Source organism: Salvelinus sp. IW2-2015, linkage group LG30 (assembly GCF_002910315.2).
Source record: "Salvelinus sp. IW2-2015 linkage group LG30, ASM291031v2, whole genome shotgun sequence".
NCBI classification, from domain to species: Eukaryota; Metazoa; Chordata; class Actinopteri; order Salmoniformes; family Salmonidae; genus Salvelinus; species Salvelinus sp. IW2-2015.
The window spans coordinates 17,616,554-17,637,361 of record NC_036869.1 but is presented as its reverse complement, the minus strand read 5'-3'; the positions used below and the strand labels follow the sequence as shown (position 1 = coordinate 17,637,361).

General features: G+C 42.5%; 3 protein-coding genes across 4 annotated transcripts; 2 read left to right on the top strand and 1 right to left on the bottom strand.

Moving 5' to 3' along the window:
• Positions 1-1,588: 1,588 nt before the first annotated feature.
• Positions 1,589-5,159, top strand: LOC111954936 (E3 ubiquitin-protein ligase RING2-A-like). Of its 2 annotated transcripts, XM_023974878.2 has the most exons (7): positions 1,589-1,865; positions 2,432-2,531; positions 2,845-3,005; positions 3,182-3,397; positions 3,594-3,917; positions 4,035-4,257; positions 4,416-5,159. In XM_023974878.2, exons 2-7 carry the CDS (start codon positions 2,454-2,456, stop codon positions 4,557-4,559), a joined length of 1,146 nt encoding a protein of 381 aa, XP_023830646.1. In that variant the 5' UTR covers positions 1,589-1,865; positions 2,432-2,453; the 3' UTR covers positions 4,560-5,159. The 2 variants fall into 2 exon arrangements, with proteins under 2 accessions (XP_023830646.1, XP_070292154.1); XM_070436053.1 differs by lacking the exon at positions 2,432-2,531.
• A 625-nt stretch (positions 5,160-5,784) lies between these two features.
• On the bottom strand, positions 5,785-8,292 carry LOC111954937 (small ribosomal subunit protein uS13). Its single transcript, XM_023974879.2, has 6 exons — positions 8,185-8,292; positions 7,465-7,563; positions 7,266-7,352; positions 6,761-6,862; positions 6,450-6,541; positions 5,785-5,904 (listed from the first exon to the last, which is right to left on the bottom strand). The coding sequence occupies exons 1-6, from the start codon at positions 8,185-8,187 to the stop codon at positions 5,829-5,831; spliced, it is 459 nt and encodes a 152-aa protein (XP_023830647.1). The 5' UTR covers positions 8,188-8,292; the 3' UTR covers positions 5,785-5,828.
• Positions 8,284-19,051, top strand: LOC111954938 (vacuolar protein sorting-associated protein 52 homolog). Its single transcript, XM_070436054.1, is given in 21 exon segments — positions 8,284-8,619; positions 9,120-9,207; positions 9,370-9,422; positions 9,582-9,657; positions 9,781-9,848; positions 10,053-10,159; positions 10,161-10,220; positions 10,508-10,658; positions 10,781-10,881; positions 11,017-11,149; positions 11,605-11,796; positions 12,146-12,301; positions 12,508-12,626; positions 15,425-15,548; positions 15,642-15,737; positions 15,850-15,905; positions 15,907-15,952; positions 16,257-16,322; positions 16,436-16,547; positions 16,895-17,013; positions 17,273-19,051. Coding segments are annotated over 21 exon segments (2,160 nt in total). The 5' UTR covers positions 8,284-8,529; the 3' UTR covers positions 17,420-19,051.
• The last annotated feature ends 1,757 nt before the right edge of the window (positions 19,052-20,808 follow it).

Sequence of the window (20,808 nt, the reverse complement as noted above, 5' to 3'; positions counted from 1 at the left end):
CTATACATTATTTCCAGAAAATAATAAGTACAGATTACTATATATTAGTAATATATTATAAGATTGCTACATGCCATTATCCGACTATAATATTACTAYGGACCATTATAGGATTAAGTACTGATAACTATAGGGCATTATAGAATTATACCAATAAGTACACGTAAATCCCAGGATTACACATAGTGCCTTTGCTTACTCCCTTTAGTGCTACTTAGCCTTTTAACAAGAAACACATTCTCTTAACAGAAAACACCCTGCTATCGCACAGCAAGCGGTACTGGAGCCTCGGTACTGGAGGCTCCTTAATGACAGCTTCTACCCCCAAGCCATAAGCCTGCTGAACAGTTAATCAAATGGCTACCCAGACTATTTGCATTGACCCCCTTTTCTTATTGTTATCTATTATATTTTTTTGCACTGACTCTCTTGCACAGGACGTACACTCACTGGACTCTAACCACACACCCACTCATACTACTCTGATACTCTCTCTCTCACACACACACACACACACACATGCTTAAAGATGCCACACACACACACACACACATTCATATTCCTTCACACTCTTTAGAACACTCTTGCTGCTACTCTCTGTTTATTATCTATGCATAGTTACTTTACACCTACCTACATGTACAGATTACATAAATTACCTCGACTACCCCGTATCCCAGCACATTGATTCAGTACCGGGACCCCTTGTATAATGCCTCTTTATTGTTATTTTTAATGTGTTACTATGTTTCCTTTAGTTTATTTAGCCCATTTTTCTTACTTACTTTGAAAAAAAACCTCTGCATTGTTGGTTAAGGGCTCATAAGTAAGCATTTCCATTCCACTCTAAGGTCTACACCTGCTGTATTTGGTGCATGTGACAATCTATTCACAGAGAAGTATCAGGACCATAGACATGAATAAAGCATTTGAGTCTTTGGGTCTGAGAAAAGCCACATAACAATGTTATGTATTATCTGACATATAAACACTGGTTATAATGACATAATTTGTGAGAAGTCAGTTGTGACAACGTATATTCAGTTTACATGAGTGTTATAACCATCAATCCGTCAACCTGGGACGGCAGGTAGCCTAGTGGTTAGCGTGTTGGGTCAGTAAYCGAAAGGTTGCTGGATTGAATCCCGATCTGACAAGGTAMAAATCTGTCGTTCTGCCCCTGAACAAGGCAGTTAACACACTGTCCCCCGGTAGGCTGTCATTGTAAATAAAAATKTGTTCTTAACTGACTTGCCTAGTTAAATAAATAAATAAAAATTAAAGATACAAAAAGACAAACAATTAGTAAAAAGAAAATAACTAATCAGTCAGCCCTATCTGTCTTGACATCTCCCTTCCTTTCTCTCTCTCCCCCTCCAATTTTTCCCTCTCTCTGCCCCAAGATGTCCAAGTGCATTTGAAAGACAGACATATTTAAAAGTGTATAAATGTTTCTTAGAATGGAAAAGGTAAGAAATGTACCGTGCCATTCAAGAGAACAGTCTTTAGAACAGTATTTGTGCGTGCATTATCCCAAATAACCACCAGGGGTAGCTATCAGACTGAGCTATTTGCAAGGGAAATCGAAGTTGCTTCCCCACATATCCGGCGAAAAGTAAGAAAGATGGCTACAGAGAGATTCCAAACCTGTCGTCTTTGATTAATTATTGTCATTCTGGATGGAATATAGCGATAGTATCACCCCYTCAAAAATACATCGTGACGGAAAATAACCTTGTCACAGGTGGTCATAGTGGCACGAGCTTGAAAGTCTCTCGTTACAATCTAGTGTCCATAGCAAGCTAGCTAACGTTAGTTGTGCTGCTAGCGTAGCCACACCGGCCAGCTGTCCTTCAAATTCCTTGGTAAGTAGCAACTAGCTAGGGTAGCTAGTCCCACCAACTAGTTAGACAGCAAGTCACCTTTTTTTTGGTACGCTAGTTACACAGGGATAGCATGACAATAGTGTGGCATTACGATTCTACCGGAGTCTGACAGTTTGCTCAATGATGTACATCATTGTGACAAAATAAGTTTAGAAAAGTAGTTCGCTASTTACGATACAACAAAGGAAGACGTCAATATGCATGAAATGTCAAGGAGAGTGTAATGAGATGTACCTAKGTTTGCAACTGCGTTGCTTTGACATTTCACTGTTTTTAGAACAACTAGCTAGCTATCCCAAAACATCTTCCCTTGTTGTGTTTTTACTGCATAATTATTACTATTACCACCTGTGTGCCCAAAGACTTCAGTCTCATTCTTCACTTGTCTTAACAGCTGTCAAACTGGGTTGCTCAGTTGTAATGCAATCGACTGCAATCTAACCTATACACAGATCTTCTCTCACATCAGTCTATGTAGGCCTAATTACCTAAAACTAAATGTAATGTGTGTAACATTTCTCGTCATCTTTCATGCGTTTCCATAGATAGGGGGTTTTAAAACACAAAATGGTGACTCCAGTCAACATCCAAAACCCCAGTAAGACGTGGGAGCTGAGCTTGTATGAGCTGCACAGGAGCCCACAGGTAATGATAATCACGTTCCACATAGAAATACAAATGCATCCAGGTGAGAAGTGATATAACAGCATTGTATTGTATTCACAAAAACAGTTCAGTTCAGTCCTTTTTATAGTTTCTCAGTTAACAAACATTGGTGTGAGGAACAGTGGAACCATTGATCTCACCTACTTGTGAAATTTCCATGGAAAGGAAGGATGCTTTTTTTGTGCACTTGAAACCGGGCCAAGGTCAACCAGTTTAAAGCTGACCCTTGAAGGACATAGATGGCCCATAGAGTTACCTGTATTGCCTGACACATTCCCCTCCCTGCCTGTAGGAGGCGATCATGGACAGCACAGAGATAGCAGTGTCCCCCAGGAGCCTCCACAGTGAGCTGATGTGCCCCATCTGTCTGGACATGCTGAAGAACACCATGACCACTAAGGAGTGCCTGCACCGCTTCTGCTCCGACTGCATCGTCACTGCACTCCGATCAGGGTGAGGGACACACACACAGCTGTGGCGATTTGAGGATGACCCTTCATTCTTTCTACTCTGGAGTGTGCGCCAGTTTAAATCTGAAGAGAACCTCCATATTAAACGTTATAAAATGAAAGCTTATCAGACTATATGAAAGCTTATCTTTAACTCACCCTCATTCCTCTCCTCCTCAGGAACAAGGAATGCCCCACGTGCCGAAAGAAGCTGGTGTCGAGACGCTCGTTGCGCCGTGACTCCAACTTCGACGCCCTCATCTCAAAGATCTACCCCAGCCGGGACGAGTACGAGGCCCACCAGGACCGGGTGCTGGAGAGACTCAACCGACTGCACAACAAGCAGGCCCTCAGCTCCAGCATTGAGGAAGGGCTGCGCATGCAGGCACTTCACAGGTAGGAGATGAGAGGGGGAGTAGGGTTTATAGGTTTCCCAGAAATCCCAGTTGAAAGATTCTTGAAATCAGGAGAGAGTTGTCAGACCTAGTATGTGGACAAACGAACAACACTGCACAAGTCAGGAAAAGTCCCTCCTTTGAGTATTGGAAGTGTAAAATGGCCTCTCGCACTCTGCTCACCCTTGACCCCCTAGAGCCCAGCGAGTGCGCAAACCGGCGCAGGAGAGCGACAACACAACCTTCAGCGGTGGCGAGGACAATGGGGACACGCGGTCACACCTCTCCCACGACTCCGCTCCCTCCCATGCGCCCCTCCCCCCGAGCCACACCCCCTCTGAGGCCGGGCACACCCGGAACCCCAAGCGGCCTAGAGAATCGTACGGGTCGGTCCCGGAGGTGGATGGGGGCAGCCCCACGCCACCAGTCCGCTGCCACAAAGAGAGCCCCGGCTCTGAGATAGAGCTGGTGTTCCGCCCGCACCCCATGCTGGTCAACACACAGGACTACAGCCAGACCAGGTGAGGGTTCTGTGGGATGTAGCTATGAGGTGTTCTGTTATAACTTATCTCAAATGATGGAAATTTCAATTCGGAATGTCTTTTTGTTTGGTTTTTATTGACACCCATTCTTCTCAGATATGTGAAGACCACAGCCAATGCAACAGTGGACCACCTGTCTAAGTACCTGGCTCTGCGTATCGCTCTGGAGGACAGACAAAGAGACAGCCAATCAGATACAGGGACAGAGAAAGAGGGGGGTGCTAAAGGAGARGAAGCAGCAGCAGAAGGGGCCAGCCTGAAGAATATCAGTGAGAAACAATACACCATCTACATTCCCACATCAGGGGGCCAGTTCTCTGTGAGTACACAAGCTTATCAGTCATCTTTTTTTCAGGGTGGTGGGAGCTATTATCAGTGAATTAATTTAGATGGACCCCTCATGTCCTATATCTCCTGCTCTACTTTCATCCTCATCCATTGCTTTGACTTACGTTTCTTTTGTTCTCTATACCTCAGACTCTCAACGGCTCCTTGACTCTGGAGCTGGTAAATGAGAAGTACTGGAAGGTCAGAAAGCCTCTGGAGCTCTACTATGCCCCCACCAAGGACCAACAGCCTCAACCATCACAGCCTAAGTCCCCACAGCCCAAAGAGGGGTGAGGAGCACTCCCTCTGACCATGCGTGTTAGAGAGACTAAGAGTTGTGTGCTGCGTGTAGCTGCTTCGAAGGTAGTCATTRGGAACATTCCATAGATTGCCGGKCTCAACATTCTGTTTTCAGTAGCTTCAAATCAAACGAGTGTAAAGTTTAGAATTCCTACAAAGCAGATCTGATTCATCATTGATAAAAGGGTTGACTTAATGCTGTCTGGACTGGCACACACCAGACAACATACRTAGTCCAACCTTTCAAGTATTGATGCTKGGCATTGCACCAAGACAGTTGATACATTTCAGATCCGTGTGAGAATTTTTCATTGGAAGATTAACCTTTGAGACTTGGGATGACCAGAGGTCATGAAGGATTGAATATTATGCAAGAATACTGCATTAGATTTCTATGGAAATTTGAAAATGTAATAAGACATGACTGAATCACTGTTGCTTATGGAGAACGTCAAGTAGTAACTGTCAGTGGAATGCATCCTGACCATAGGGCTAGTTCCATGACTTTTCTGATTGATGCACTTTGTTCTTCTGGCATGGGTTCGCTTACCTCAGTGTTATCTTTGTACAATTAAAGCAATATCCCACTTGGAACTATTACTCAGTTTATATGTTGCAATCACKCTTGATGTTTCAGCCTTAAGATCTAGTGAGCACAATGATTGCATTGGTATGAAATTAGTGCTGTGGTGTCACAGGATTGAGTCAATGAAACTTGGTTGCATGTTGAGGGTGAACAGGGKAGCATGCTATTCTACAAACTTAAACAGGTTGCAACTGAACTTGAGCTCCTCCTAGGACTCATGACCAATTCTCCTGGTCCCTTCAACTTTTTCAGATCATACCAATGTATATGAAGAGTATACACCTTTTCAAATCCTGGAATTGGTCTGGTTTACAGTGCTCGTTCAGTCCCCTCTTAGAGATCCATTCAGACTTGKGCACAACATTGTGGGACATTTAGATAAATTGACATGCCTCTGACATGGTAAAATAAGGAGTTACAAATTCCATTCATGACATTACCACAACCTTTTCCTAAAGAATACAGCCCAGGTGATTGAAATCTCTGGCCAATAAGTGACAACTACCTACCTACCTACCTACATGGGAGCAAAGAAAGCCTAAAGTGCTGCTGACCTTGAGGCTCTGATCGGAGTAAACTATGCAACAACCGCACCAAAACAACTCAGTAAGAAGAGATGAGCAAACAATCAAATATATGAACTGTGCATTTATTGACACATGGGGAGCAGGGAGACTTTACTTCTTCTTGGACACACCAACAGTGCGACCACGACGACCGGTGGTCTTCGTGTGCTGGCCACGCACACGCAGACTGAAAGAGGGACAGCAAACAGTCATTAAATGTATCCAGAAAGTCAACGTGTAAGAAAGCCCATCCTAATGGAATTTAATAGTCTTCATAGGACAAAATTATTTGATAACACTGACAGCAGAAGTTGACAAATGTGCTGACCATTATACCATAATTGGTGTGCTTACAATAATCACTTAAGGAACTTGTGCTACAGAGTAACTGCAATTGACTACAAAATAAGTTGGCTAAATGTCACCTTGATATACCTCAGCAGTACAGAGATCAAGCTAAGCATAGTTTAGGTTCAGCTTTTACATAGAACWTATTCAAAGCATTTTCTCTAGTGAAAGTGCTTTAGTCCAGTATGCACAAAATATTAGGAAACTACTGTCCAAATAAAGGGTTTGAACTCATCCAACAAACTCGTTTTCATTTTCCATATGCCTTAAAAAAAACAGAAGCAGTATGCATTTGGAAACCAGGCCTCGGCAGAGCACTGGCATTTGTCATTAAAATACAGAAAACAGCTATGCAATATAGCGGGACATCAGAAAAGCGCTTACCCCCAGAAGTGCCTGAGTCCACGGTGAGCCCGTATCTTCTTCAGCCTCTCAAGATCCTCTCTCAGCTTGTTGTCCAGACCGTTAGCAAGGACCTGTAACATACAAACAAAGACCATTGTAAGGTTGGATTATTGGGAGACAGTTGTACATTTAGCTTTCAGAAATATTTTTGCAYAAATTTGTATAAACTGCGCCACGAAGACAAAGTTTACTTTAACTAGCCAATATCAATGCAATGGCAACAAACTCAAGTAGTTTAGTTACAATTTTAGAAAGAAGTCAGACGTCTCAAGTCTGCTGCAGTCACGTACCTGGCTGTACTTGCCATCCTTTACGTCCTTCTGTCTGTTGAGGAACCAGTCAGGGATTTTGTATTGGCGAGGATTCTGCATAATTGTCACCACCCTCTCAACCTGGGGACAAATACATCCACTCAGATGTAATGCAGGCCGAGTTCACAGATGACTGGGCCACACCACAATAACTCATTGAGTGATGCAAGGAGAGTGATGCAAGGAGATCCATGAAAGGAGTTTAAGGCCAGGATTCAAATCAGCCACCCTGTGATTTATTTGAATCCYGGCCTCAGCCCCTCTGGCTGAGTTTGTAAAGGCATTTAAATTCTGACCTTTGTTTGCTAACYGGTCTTTTGACCAATCAGGTCAGCTCTGAAAAATATCTGATGTGATTGGTCAAAAGACCACCGAAAAAAAATATCAAGGTTGGGCTTTCGGTCTAAACACAGCCTATGATGCATCCAGCTTTCATGTTTAGGTAAATGATTATGTCCACAACTGCCCCATACAGTCCTCTCACCTCATCATCAGTAAGTTCTCCAGCCCTCTTGCTGAGGTCGATATCAGCCTTCCTCAGGACAACATGGGCATATCGCCTGCCAACACCCTGTGAAAGAAATATACATGAACCATTACTTTAGGTCTTTGTCCCACATTAGCCAACTGTGTAGTCATCTCTACATAGTCCTGAGAAAGTCATTCTTAACAAGCATAGCTACCTTGATGGCTGTGATGGCGAAGGCAATCTTCCTCCTACCATCAATGTTCGTGTTGAGAACACGAAGGATGTGCTGGAACTTCTCAGGAATGACCAGAGACTGCAGAGAAAAGACAGAACAGGGTCAATAGCGATTCACTTAACTAGCTAACGTTAGCAAGCTAGCTACATCGTMGCTTCCTGAGGCCTGGCAGTGGCCGTTCTTGCCAGCCAGCAAACAGTGTGACGGCATTAATCATTTGTATTTCCACAACTAATGCCGTGAATTAACACCTAGTTTCAAAATCTTGAGTTCACTTGGCCAGCTTGCTACCGTAGTGACGAGGACTGACGTTAACTCGGTAGCATTAGACAACGTTAGCAGCAATGAGACCAGCTTACCATGGACGGCTAAAAATTGTTTAGCTTATAATAACAACCACCAGCCCAACAAAGTGTGTGAAACTGAGGTTTACAAAAACCTATTATGAAAACACCAAAGCCTATATCGACAAAAGCTGTACTTTCCTGTAGTGTCGGCGCGAAATAGGTATTTCAGCATAGGGAGTTAGTTGTAGATTTGCGTCAATCTATGCAACTTAAATATGATAAATAAAGGATAAAAGTTCTCAAACACAATGTTAACAATAGTATCATAGTCGTCCAATTTACAGAATGTCCATAAAAGCGAAGATGAATGCAGATATTGACAATAATTTTGGTAACCCAATTCGGCACTTACCATCTTGGAAGCAGGTTCCGTTCAAAGAGGAAATTCCGAGACTCTCGCGATGGCTTTTGCCTTCGTTTCGCGAGTTCACTGAGGAAGTGATTACAACGGCATAACTTGTCCGTCTAGGAACATGAACCGATATTAAATAGCTTTTTAAACAATATAGAAATGAATACAATATAAATGACATTTAAAACAGTGTATATTTGTATAGTAATTGTATTCGACATATACATATGTATACATATTTTAAACAGATTTCAAAATTATATTTTCTAATCGTTTTTACTCAGGTATCGCGGGGACATTAGGAAATAGCACACTACGTTCGTGTCTAGTTTTTTCTTTTAGGCTATGGTGGAGGGAGCAGTGACTGTAGCTGTGTTCGMTGTAAACATAGCTGGCAACTCGACGGCGAATGTCATGTCATATTTACAAGATGAGGTGACGTTCGATAATATTTCTGGCATACAAGATATATTTATGATAACTTGAATGTTCCGACTTCTGTTGTTGTCGTTTTGCCTTATTGTTGTGTTTGCATCAGAGATGCATYGCATCAGATGCAAGGCTAGCTAGCCAGAGTCACTGATTGCTTGTTAGCAAGTTAAAAGCTCTTGTCGTTCCTGCACCAGAACTAGCATGCTACCTGCCAAGGTGACTCATACCTCAGAAGTCCCCTCTGGCCCCAAGTCAGAGTAGGCCAGAACCCGATACTTTTTTTGGGCCAGGCCTCAGAGGTGGGAACATAAAAAGCACCTGTCTAAAACCTGCAATGGAAAAGGCCTATTTAAGTCTTTACTCCCATGAACGGAGTCAGTTAGCTAACTCATTGAATTGTTATATCTTCCTGTACATAGTACACTAAAGCCATGTTGACTTACTGTCATTCTGCAACAGATGCAGCCTGACACAGAAACAGATGCAGCCTGACACAGAAACAGATGCAGCCTGACACAGATGCCATGGCCCCTCTCAACCTGGGTGACTTGGACTTGACCACAGACGAGTTCATCTTGGATGAAGTGGATAGTAAGTCCTTCAGCATTGTAGTCTTTTGAATTAAGTATTGGTCCTATCATAAGGTCAAATTGGTTCATAACCAAATAGCAATTTAGCTAATTAGTTCAGTGTTTTGGATAAATGTTAGAACCAACCTTTATGGATATTAAACTAGCTACCCCCCCAACCCAGTTCACATACAAGCTAATCTGGAAGATGACTTGGTGAAGGAGGCACTGAAAACGGTAAGACCATGGTACCATGGCTGCACTATGCATGTCCCTAAACATCAACACATTTAGTTTCAATTTTATTTCCTGTTAGTTTTCATTTTATATATTGTATATAAGGCTACATTCCTGCAACTGATGGCTTCCTTTCATCTGAATCTCTGTTTCTTTCAGGGAGTTGACCTCAGGCATTACTCTAAACAGGTGGAGGGTGAACTCCAACGAATTGAACAAGCTTCCATCAAAGACTGTATCCATTCATGTATTAATGTTTCGAATGATTGTGTGAAAGAATTAGTGCATTATTTATGGTAATTCCTGATAGATTCAGTAGTTCAACCTGATAGGTAATCCTTGACCAAGCTTGTGTCAGATATCAAGGAGAGCCAGAATATTGCCTCTCTGCACAACCAGATCACAGCCTGTGACTMCATACTGGAGGTGAGTGGATGATGCCCTCAATCAAAAGTATCAAGTGGCTTCATAAGTCCATTCTAAATGGATCCTCATTTTTGCATGTGCAGAGTCTGAAAGAATGCTTTTACAATTTTCTATGTAAAAATATATAATGAAGCCAATGATAAATCTCTTTCATCCCCTCTCTCTTCCCCCCCCCCCTCTATCCTCCCCTCTCTCTTTCTTCAGCGAATGGAGGGCATGCTGAGCGGCTTCCAGAGTGACCTCTCGTCCATCAGCAGTGAGATCCAGACTCTGCAGCAGCAGTCGGTCAGCATGAACGTGCGGCTGAAGAACAGTACGCAGCCACCTCAGCCAACTGGTGGATGAGCTGGTGGTGCCCGGAGCTATGATCCAGTAAGGGCGTGTGTGTTTGTGTTATTTGTAACAATACATGTACCTGTATATATTTCATAGATATGGATAGAAAGCGGTTAGGGAGCACATGTCATATTGATGTCTGTTATGAGAAATTTACTTGACAGTCTCTATTTTTATTCCCCCCCCCCTTTATTTAACCAGGTAGGCAAGTTGAGAATAAGTTCTCATTTACAATTGCGATCTGGCGACCTATGATGTTGTAAGTGGTGCTATGGGCAAGCATGTATTCTAATAATTGTTCCCGACATTTTGTCCGCCTCCAGGGTAATCGTGGAGAGCCCGGTTACGGAGCAGGAGTTCCTTGAGCAGCTCCATGAGCTCAACAACAAGATCAATTTTGCCAAAGAGCTCAGCTTCAGGGAGACTTTGGCCTGCTCTGACATCCAGGACATCGTGGACCGCCTCAAAATCAAGGTGAAGATACACGGAGAAGAGAGAATGGGATGGGAGAAGGAGATATAAGTGAGGAATAATGGTGTGGAAGGTAATGGAGCAAATATATTGTGTATTAAACTGTCTTTTATTTTGTTCCATAGGCTGTCGCAAAGATCAGAGAATTTATCCTGCAGAAGATTTATTTCTTCAGAAAGCCCATGACCAACTATCAAATCCCCCAGAACACTCTCCTTAAGTACAGGTAATGATATAGGCATATAACGGGCTGATTCCTTGCTTCAAAATCTTCCACGTGTTTGGAAACTGTAAAATAGACTAAAAAGCACCACCACAATCATGTATCTACAAAAATCTAACTTTTTTCTCCGTACTTTAGATTTTTCTATCAGTTCCTCTTGGCAAATGAAAGGACAGTAGCTAAGGAGATCAGGGATGTGTACGTGGACACCATGAGTAAGATCTATTACAGCTACTTCAAGTCCTACAGCGGCAGGCTGCTCAAAGTACAGGTGAGTGAATGACATGGTGCTAAATCAAATGAAATGTTATTGGTCGCGTCCACCTATTTTGCAGATGTTATTGCAGGTGCAGCGAAATGCTTATGTTTCTAACTCCAACAGTGCAGCAATACCTAACAAAACACACAAATCCCCCAAAATAAAATAAAGATATTAAGAAATATCAGAATGAGCAATGTCAAAGTCTGAAGGAGTGAAGGAGGCTACATTTTGAAGTAAAAAAAAACTTATGTTGGTTTATAGGCTCAATATAACTTAATTCAGGTTGTTACTTTAAAATGTTCTGGAAAAKAATCCTGTTTCAAAGTGTCACTATAACGTACATTAGGRGCTATGTTGTGTTTGATGGTACAACAATTTCAACAGTGTTTGATTATCAGTGAATTAGCAGATAATATTTAATACTGTTCTCGTAATATCTTTCTCTGTCTCTTTCTGTTGACAAGTATGAGGATGTGGCAGACAAAGATGACCTGATGGGAGTGGAAGACACGGCCAAGAAAGGTTTCTTCTCCAAGCCCTCCCTGAAGAGCAGGAACACCATCTTCACCCTGGGCCAGCGGGGGGCCGTGCTGAGCCCTGCCGAGCTGGAGGGGCCCATCCTCATCCCCCACACTGCCCAGAGAGGGGACTGCAGGGTGAGGCCACTGGCAGTGTTGTACAACCCAAATCAGACCACCCAAGCTATACCATATACTACCGCACAAGTGTAACAGACATTTTGAATTAAATTACCCTACCTTATTATAAGACGTTAGGTACTACTTTGAAATCTATTTGAACATGCAGAGTGTACGGTTGTGAGGCAAGACACCAARCCAACCGTAAACGTGTAGATATCGTTAAGCTGTACTGCTCCAATACACCTGTGCTTCTCTCACTGCCTTCTTGTCACCACACTCATCTCAGAGGAATGTACAGAGTTATAATATTAACATTCATGTAGATTATCAAGTCACCCAACCAACCTTCTTCCTCCTCTCTCAGTATCCCTATGAGACGCTGTTCYGCAGTCAGCACTACGCCCTCTTGGACAACGGCTGTCGAGAGTTCCTCTTCCTGTTTGACTTCTTCATGGTGGCTGGAAACTCTGYGCTGGAYCTCTTCAACAGCGTCATGGGAAAGACACTCAGCTTGTTCCTGGTACGATAATACTTCTCATACATTGCTGTAAAGAAAAATGGTAAAGGCATAACCCAGCAGGTAACAGTGGAGTCCTTCATTTTGGAAAATGATGGTCTCTAATTATGATATGACTCTTTCTCTATCATGCCTATACCCACCTCTCTCTCCCTCCTTTCCTTCCATCCTCCCTCCCTCCCTTCCTCCCTCCCTCCTTTCCCCTGCAGAAGAGCATGTCCACCTATGTATCGGATTGCTACGACAGCATYGCTGTGTTTCTGTGTATCCACATCATCCTGCGTTTCAGAGCMATCACAACCAAGAGGGCCATCCCAGCCCTGGACAAGTCAGTAACAATCTCTGTGCAAATACTCCATGACACTCCATACATTTTTAACTCTTGAGCATAATGCTATATATGACATATCCTATTTCCTGCAGTATACTATACACTCACCGGCAAGTTTATTAAGAACACCACCCAATGCACGAAAATGGATCGCTCCTACAGACAGTGAGTCACATGGCTGTGGCTTGCTATATAATGCAGGCAGACAGGCATCGAGGCATTCAGTTACTGTTTGATTGAGTGTTAGAATGGGCAAAACGAGTGACCTAAGCAACTTTGAGCCGGGTATGATTGTCGGTGCCAGGCGCACCGGATCCAGTATCTCAGAAACGTCCGCCCTCCTGGGCTTCTCACGCACAACAGTGTCTTATCTAGGGTTTACCGAGAATGGTGCGACAAACAAAAAACATCCAGTCAGCAGCAGCCCTGTGGGCGAAAACAGCTCGTTGATGAGAGGTCGAAGGAGAATGGCAAGAATCGTGCAAGCTAACAGGCGGGCCACAAACAGACAAATAACGGCACAGTACAACGTTGGTGTGCAGAACGGCATCTCAGAACGCACAACTCGTCGGTCCTTGTCACGGATAAGCTATTGCAGCGGACGACAACACCGGGTTCCACTCCTATCAGCTACAAAACAACAAGAAGAAGCGGCTCTAGTGGGSACACAATCAACAACACTAAACAATTTGAGGAGTAGAAAAACATTGCCTGGCCCAACGAATCCCAGTTCCTGATGGGTCATGCTGATGGCAGAGTCACGATTTCGCTAAGCAGCGTGGGTCTATGGACCCATCCTGCCTGATACAGGCTGGTGGTGTACTGGTGTGGGGAATGTTTTCCTGGCACACATTAAGTCCCTTGTTGCCAATTGAGCAACAAATGTTTCCAACGCCTTGTAGAATCCAGGCTGTTCTGGAGGCAAATGGGGGGTCCAACCCGGTACTAGATGGATGTACCTAATAAACTGTCTGTTGAGTGTATATTCTATATGTAAGGGGAGTCTGTTGATTGTTAACCTATGATACAGTAGTCTTTTTACTGTATGTYCTGTGAAATAGAATGTTTGATGCCTGACATAAGACATACTAATGTAATTTGTTTAATGAAAATCAAATATTCATGTCAATGGATTTGTTACAGATTTGTTTAAAAAAAAAAAACTCACTAGGGTAGGGGCCACTATTTTCACCTCCGGATGAAAAGCGTGCCCAAAGTAAACTGCCTGTTACTCAGGACCAGAAGCTAGGATATGCATATAATTGGTAGATTTGGATAGAAAACACTCTAAAGTTTCCAAAACTGTTAAAAGTTTCCAAAACTGTTAATGTCTCTGAGTATAACAGAACTGATATGGCAGGCGAAAACCTGAGAAAAATCCATCCAGGAAGTGGGATTTTTTTATGTTTGTTGTTTTCCATTGACTGCCTATACAGTATCCAATGACTTAGGACTCAGATTGCACTTCCTATGGCTTCCACTAGATGTCAACAGTCTTTAGAAATTGTTTCAGGCTTGTATTCTGAAAAATTAGGGATTAAGACCACTGAGTGAGTGGACCCTGGTAAGTCCCAGAGCTGTTTCTGCGCACGACCGAGAGTGCGCCTTTCTTGTTTCTCTTTTATATTGACGAAGCTATTGTCCGGTTGAAATATTATTGATTATTATGACTAAAAACAACCTGAGGATTGATTATAAACATCGTTTGACATGTTTCTACGAACTTTAATGATACTTTTTGGATTTTTCATCTGCCTGTTGTAACTGCCTTTGAGCCAATGGATTACTGAACAAAACGCACCAACAAAACTGAGGTTTTTGGATATAAAGAGGGACTTTATCGAACAAAACAAACATTTATTGTGTAACTGGGAGTCTTGTGAGTGCACCCATATGAAGATCATCAAAGGTAAGTGATTAATTTTATCGCTATTTCTGACTTTTGTTACTCCACTACTTGGCTGGTAACTGTTTGTAATGTTTTGTGTGCTGGACGCTGTCCTCAGATAATCACATGGTATGCTTTCGCCGTGAAGCCTTTTTGAAATCGGTTGGATTAACAAGAAGGTTATCTTTAAGCCGATGTATAACACTTGTATGTTTTATGAATTTTTATTATAAGTACTTCTGTTTTTGAATTTGGCGCTCTGCAATTTCCCCGGATGTTGGCCAGGTGGGAAGGTAGTGTCCCACATACCCTAGAGAGGTTAAAAGAAAACACATCGGCCTCCCGGGTGGCGCAGTGGTCTAGAGCACTGCATCGCAGTGCTAGCTGCGCCACCAGAGTCTCTGGGTTCGCGCCCAGGCTCTGTCGCAGCCGGCCACGACCGGGAGGTCCGTGGGGCGACGNAAAAACAACCTGAGGATTGATTATAAACATCGTTTGACATGTTTCTACGAACTTTAATGATACTTTTTGGATTTTTTATCTGCCTGTTGTAACTGCCTTTGAGCCAATGGATTACTGAACAAAACACGCCAACAAAACTGAGGTTTTTGGATATAAAGAGGTAACTGTGTAACTGGGAGTCTTGTGAGTGCACCCATATGAAGAGCATCAAAGGTAAGTGATTAATTTTAATCGCTATTTCTGACTTTTGTTACTCCTCTACTTGGCTAAGTACTTCTGTTTTTGAATTTGGCGCTCTGCAATTTCACCGGATGTTGGCCAGGTGGGACGGTAGTGTCCCACATACCCTAGAGAGGTTAAAAGAAAACACATCTTAACTCAGAATCGACCCTTGATGCACATTKTCATAGGTCTATTATGTATTTGTTTCTCCATGGGGTGCCAGGTACTGGGAGGCGGTGCTGGAGCTGCTGTGGCCCAGGTTTGAGCTCATCCTGGAGATGAACATTCAGAGCATCTGCAACACGGACCCCCAGAAACTGGGCGTGTTGGACACCAGACCATACTATGTATGAACACACACACACGTTTTTGACGTATTTCATGTATCAGTGTCTAATAATACCAKACAGTTGTTGACACCAGTTGTGTTCATGTTTCAGATCACACGTAGATACGCAGAGTTCTCTTCTGCCATCGTTAGCATTAACCAGACATTCACCAGCGAGCGAACCCACACCCTCCTTGGCCAACTGCAGGTACACAACTAAACAACAATAAAAACAGTTAAATAGTGGGGATCCTACAATTAGCATGAACATTTGACATAGTGGTTTGTGTGATTGATATAGCTATCACTGGTATTTTCAGGTTGAAGTGGAGAACTTTGTCCTGAAGATGGCTGCAGAGTTCCCTTCACGCAGGGACCATCTTCCTCATCAACAACTACGACATGATGCTCAATGTACTCATGGTGAGAATAACAAGTSTAAAACCATAAACATGAACGATTAACTTATTACCCACCTGAAATTACTCCTTTGTTCAGTTATTTATATTTAAGTCATTTAGTAGATGGTCTTATCCAAAGCGACTTACAGGAGCAATTATGGTTAGGTGCCTCGCTCAAGGAGATGTCAAGAGCTGTTTAACCTAGTCGGCTATGGAATTCAAACCAGGTACCTTTTGGTTACTGGCCCAACGCTCTTAACCGCTAGGCTAAGTCTTCTGAATATACAGAATTAGAAGATGTCATGCTGTTTTCCTCTCTGTCATAGGAGAGGGCAGCCGATGACAGTAAAGAGGTTGAGGGCTTCCAGCAGCTCCTCCAGGCCAGGAGCCAGGTAAAAATGCTCAGCGATTCTGGTTAATGTAGTTTTGTCATGTGTGCCAGATTCACAGATAATCAGAGTTTACTCAAATGAAACACTCCCCTCTTTCTTTTTCCTTTCATCAGGAGTTTATTGAGGAGATTCTGTCCTCCCCCTTTGGTGGCATGATAGTGTTTGTGAAGGTGAGCGAGGCGTTGATAGAGAAAGGCCAGCTGGATAGACTAAAGAATGATGAAGGTGAGTAGGGAGAAAAATATTCAGACCTTTTGATCATTTTAATTGTTTTCTGAATTTGCCCTTGTCTTTTTCACTGTAACCTTTCTCCTACTTTGTTCCTGTCATGACTTGTTCTTTATTTACAGCTACTGTTTGGACCGTTTGTTTCTACTCTCCTGTGACATYGTTGTTTGACTTTTCACCCTAACGATTGTCTTGCATTTCTCCCACACATTTTCACACCCTTCTTCCCCTCTCTTCTTGCATCCGCTCTCACCATACCTCCCATCCCTAAACTCATATTGTTCTCTTCTTCGCGCCCCCCCCCTTCTCAAACCCTCTTTTTCTTTTTTCTCTCTCTCTCTCAGCCCGGATCACCCAGCTAGTCAGGGGGTTTTCCAGCACATGGAAACAGGCTGTGGAAGCTCTGAGTCAGGATGTCATGAGATCCTTCACCAACTTCAAGAACGGCACTGGTATCATTCAGGTACTGCCTTCCTCTTTGCTTTTCTAACAGATGCATTTAATCTAAACAATGAATATTAATGTACAGTATGAAGTTAGAGTATACAGAAGTTTTTCCTCAAGGGGTGCTCTTGAGCCAAAAGGGGTCCCTTAAATTGACATAAATATTTTTCATTTTAAGATGTATCAACTATGAGCCATGGGCTGTTRTGAGTTAATTTTTCCTTCTGAAGCTTTTCATTCAACTTTAGATTTTCTACTCCTTTCCTCATATCCTCCAGGGGGCGCTCACCCAGCTCATCCAGTACTACCATGGCTTCCACAAGGTGCTGTCCCAGCCCAMCTTCCGCAGCCTGGCCGTGCGCTCGGAGCTCATCAACCTGCACCACCTCATGGTCGAGGTCAAGAAACACAAGCCCAACTTCTAACTGGACACTTCCAAGGGTAGAGACTGAGGAATGATGGGGATGTGATGGATTAAATGAAGATGCTCAAAATCAGACATGGCCTGATTGGAAACAAGTAGAAGAGTATATCCCTTTGCTTGTGACATCCCTCCACTGATTAAGGACAGTGTATTGCACGTGGGATCCTGTCGTTTGTGATTTGACATTGTATCAATGTCAATAGGTAAGGTCTTGTGTGAAAGTGCTACCTTTTTTTCATGGGTGCTGGGTTCTTTGCTTTTGGGGAGGGGATAGGGGAAGGTTCAGTGGTTATATGGATTGACAGGAGAGATCATAGAAATCAAAGGTTGTAAGAAGAAAGATTAGATGGTCTATTCCAGACAGGGCTACACAACTCAGGCCCTCAAGTTGGTGCTGGTTTTCATTTCTCCCTAGCACATAACTGATCAATTACTTTCCCTGGTAAAATCCAGGTAGAATCCAGTCTTTGGATTCACAGTCACACCCACAGTCTATTATGATTGTGAGAGGGAGGAGCAAGAGGTAGGAGGTATCATTGAAGTTCAGTGTGAAAAGGAAAAGAGTGGCATCTCCCAGGCCCTTGTTCTGTGTTCTCACACATGTACACTGAACAAAAATATAAACGCTACATGTAAAGTGTTGGTCCCAAGTTTCATCAAGCTGAAATAAAAAGATCAATTTTCCATACGCACTAAAAGCTTTTCTCAAATGTTGTGCGCAAATTTGTTTGCATCCCTGTTAGTGAGCATTTCTCCTTTGCCAAGAAGCTGAATAAACAGCATGATCCTTACACAGGTGTGTGTACCTTGCGATAGGGACAATAAAAGGCCACTCTAAAATTTGCAGTTGTCACACAACACAATGCCACAGATGTCTCAAGTTTTGCGGGAGCATGCAATGGGCATACTGACTGCAGGAATATCCACCAGAGCTGTTGCCAGAGAATTTCATGTTAATTTCTCTACCATAAGCCGCCTCCAACGTTGTTTTCGATAATTTGGCAGAACGTCAAATGAGCCTCAACTGCAGACCGCATGTATTGCGTCGTGTGGGTGAACAGCTTGCTGATGTCAGCTTTGTGAACAGAGTGCCCCATGGTGGCTGTGGGGTTATAGTATGGGAAGGCATTAGCTATGGACAACGAACACAATTGCATTTTATCGATGGCAATTTGAATGCAGAGATACCGTGATGAGATCCTGAGGTCCATTGTCATCTGCCATCACCTCATGTTTCAGCATAATAATGCACAACCCCATGTCGCAAGGTCCTGTAAACAATTCTTGGAAATTGAAAATGTCACAGTTCTTCCATTGTCTGCATACTCACCAGATATGTCACCCATTGAGCATGTTTTGGATGCTCTGCATTGATGTGTACGACAGCTTGTTCCAGTTCCCGCCAATATCCAGCAACTTCGCACAGCCATTGAAGAGGGGTGGGACAACATTCCACAGGCCACAATCAACAGCCTGATCAACTCTATGTGAAGGAGATGAGCGCAGCATGAGGCAAATGGTGGTCACACCAGATACTGACTGGCTTTCTGATCCACGCCCCTACTTTTTTTTTTTAAGGTATCTTTGACCAACAGATGCATGTATGTATTCCCAGTCATGTGAAATCCATAGATTAGGGCCTAATGAATTTATTTAAATTGACTGATTTCCTTACAGTTCATATAACTTAGTAAAATCTTTTAAATTGTTGCATTTATAATTTTGTTATGTATATATACACACACACTATAGTGGCACTGTAAATGAAATCATTCCAATATATTATAATCTATGTTTGATATAATCACAAGGCTGTAAATCATTCAGTGCTTTATTTAACATACATTAAAGATGACATTGTTGTTAAATTTTATTACAGAAATCACATTTTCATAATGTATTACTATTATGAGTAGTATGTAATAATCAAAATCTCTGAACTTCCAAACTAAACATGAGCTACTGTTTTCATATCAATTACAGGTTTACCAACATGCCCGCATTTTGCGTACCAACTACGCAATTTTCTGTCCATGTACGCGGGTACCAGATCAGAGATAAAAGTATGCAGAAATGAATAGGGCCTGGTTTATTTTTTACATTTTATTAAAAAATCCACTGAGTAAATCTAACATCCTGATTCTCGAGCTGCAACACACAGACATGTACAGAGTTTGTGTCAACGGACATGGAGATTAATACATCATTATTCGACGTAGCTACCCCGTGTCAGCCCCTCCTGTTTGTTGTGATGCTGATTTTACCGACTGTTACCCAGTGTCTGCCCCTCCTGTTTGTTGTGATGCTGATTTTACCGACTGTTACCCAGTGTCTGCCCCTCCTGTTTGTTGTGATGCTGATTTTGCCGACTGTCAGCTGTACGTAAACACGGACAAATCCCTTTTCGACTCCGTGTGTTGTGGAATCACTCATTGTTTCAAGCTAATGTTAGCGAACATAAGATAGACATTCAGTGGGGTCTAAAGTGCCAGCAGTTCACTCGCATTTGTTAGTGAAATAAATTAAATGCAAATACGAAAAATAACTGGTCGCATTTATGTGAGTTTGATATACATTTCATTCTGCGTCCCATTAGTTCTATTTTCCACGTAACATTACGAGGATCACGCAACCTGATAGACTCTAACAGTAATTATGATCCACGTCACAAAAAGCTGCCTCAGTACAGACATTCCGAGTGCCCTCGTTACCAAGAAGGTTTCAGTGATTGCCAAAGGAACTGTTTGCCACGAGAAGTCCTGATGCGTAAGGCTAAATCTGCTAGCTACCAGGCAAATCTGTCTAGGAAATTATTTTAAYCTCCAGAAGATTTGTTCTCATCCACTGTTTCTTATTACAACCTTTTATAGACGTGATTTGGTACAATTCTATAATTGCGATCAGACACACAAAAAGTGCGCGCACGAGCGTGCAGGGGGAAAGAAAACCCTTGAATCTYCAATTTGCCGAGCGCGTCTGGTACTCTAAAAAGCTGGACAGGGTTGGCAGGTCTGCAATTAATGATGTAAAATGAACAAAMAAAACTAAGTCTACGTAACTTCCAGAAATAAAAACTAGTCTTTAAATAAAGAGACTGACACAATTTTGACAGGACAGTCTAATTTGTTACAGAATTTGAATGACCCAAACTCTGTATAATACATGGAGCAGTAAGCTATAGATCTACGACCGTTGTCGTGTCTTTGGCATCGTTAAAACTGAAGACTTATTTATCAAATAACTCTAATTATTATTATGCGATTAAACTGATTAATCATGTAACTGTAATTAACTAGGAAATCGGGGCACCAAGGAAAATATTCAGATTAAAGTTATAATTTTCCTAATATAACTTTCAGATATTTTAATATCTGATCACTTAGTCTTCTG

Coding starts and splice junctions, on each gene's coding strand:
- LOC111954937 (XM_023974879.2), bottom strand. Junction 6,542..6,760: donor AGGATGGCAAGTACAGCCAG/GTACGTGACTGC, acceptor TGTATGTTACAG/GTCCTTGCTAACGGTCTGGA. Junction 5,905..6,449: donor GGACTCAGGCACTTCTGGGG/GTAAGCGCTTTT, acceptor TCCCTCTTTCAG/TCTGCGTGTGCGTGGCCAGC.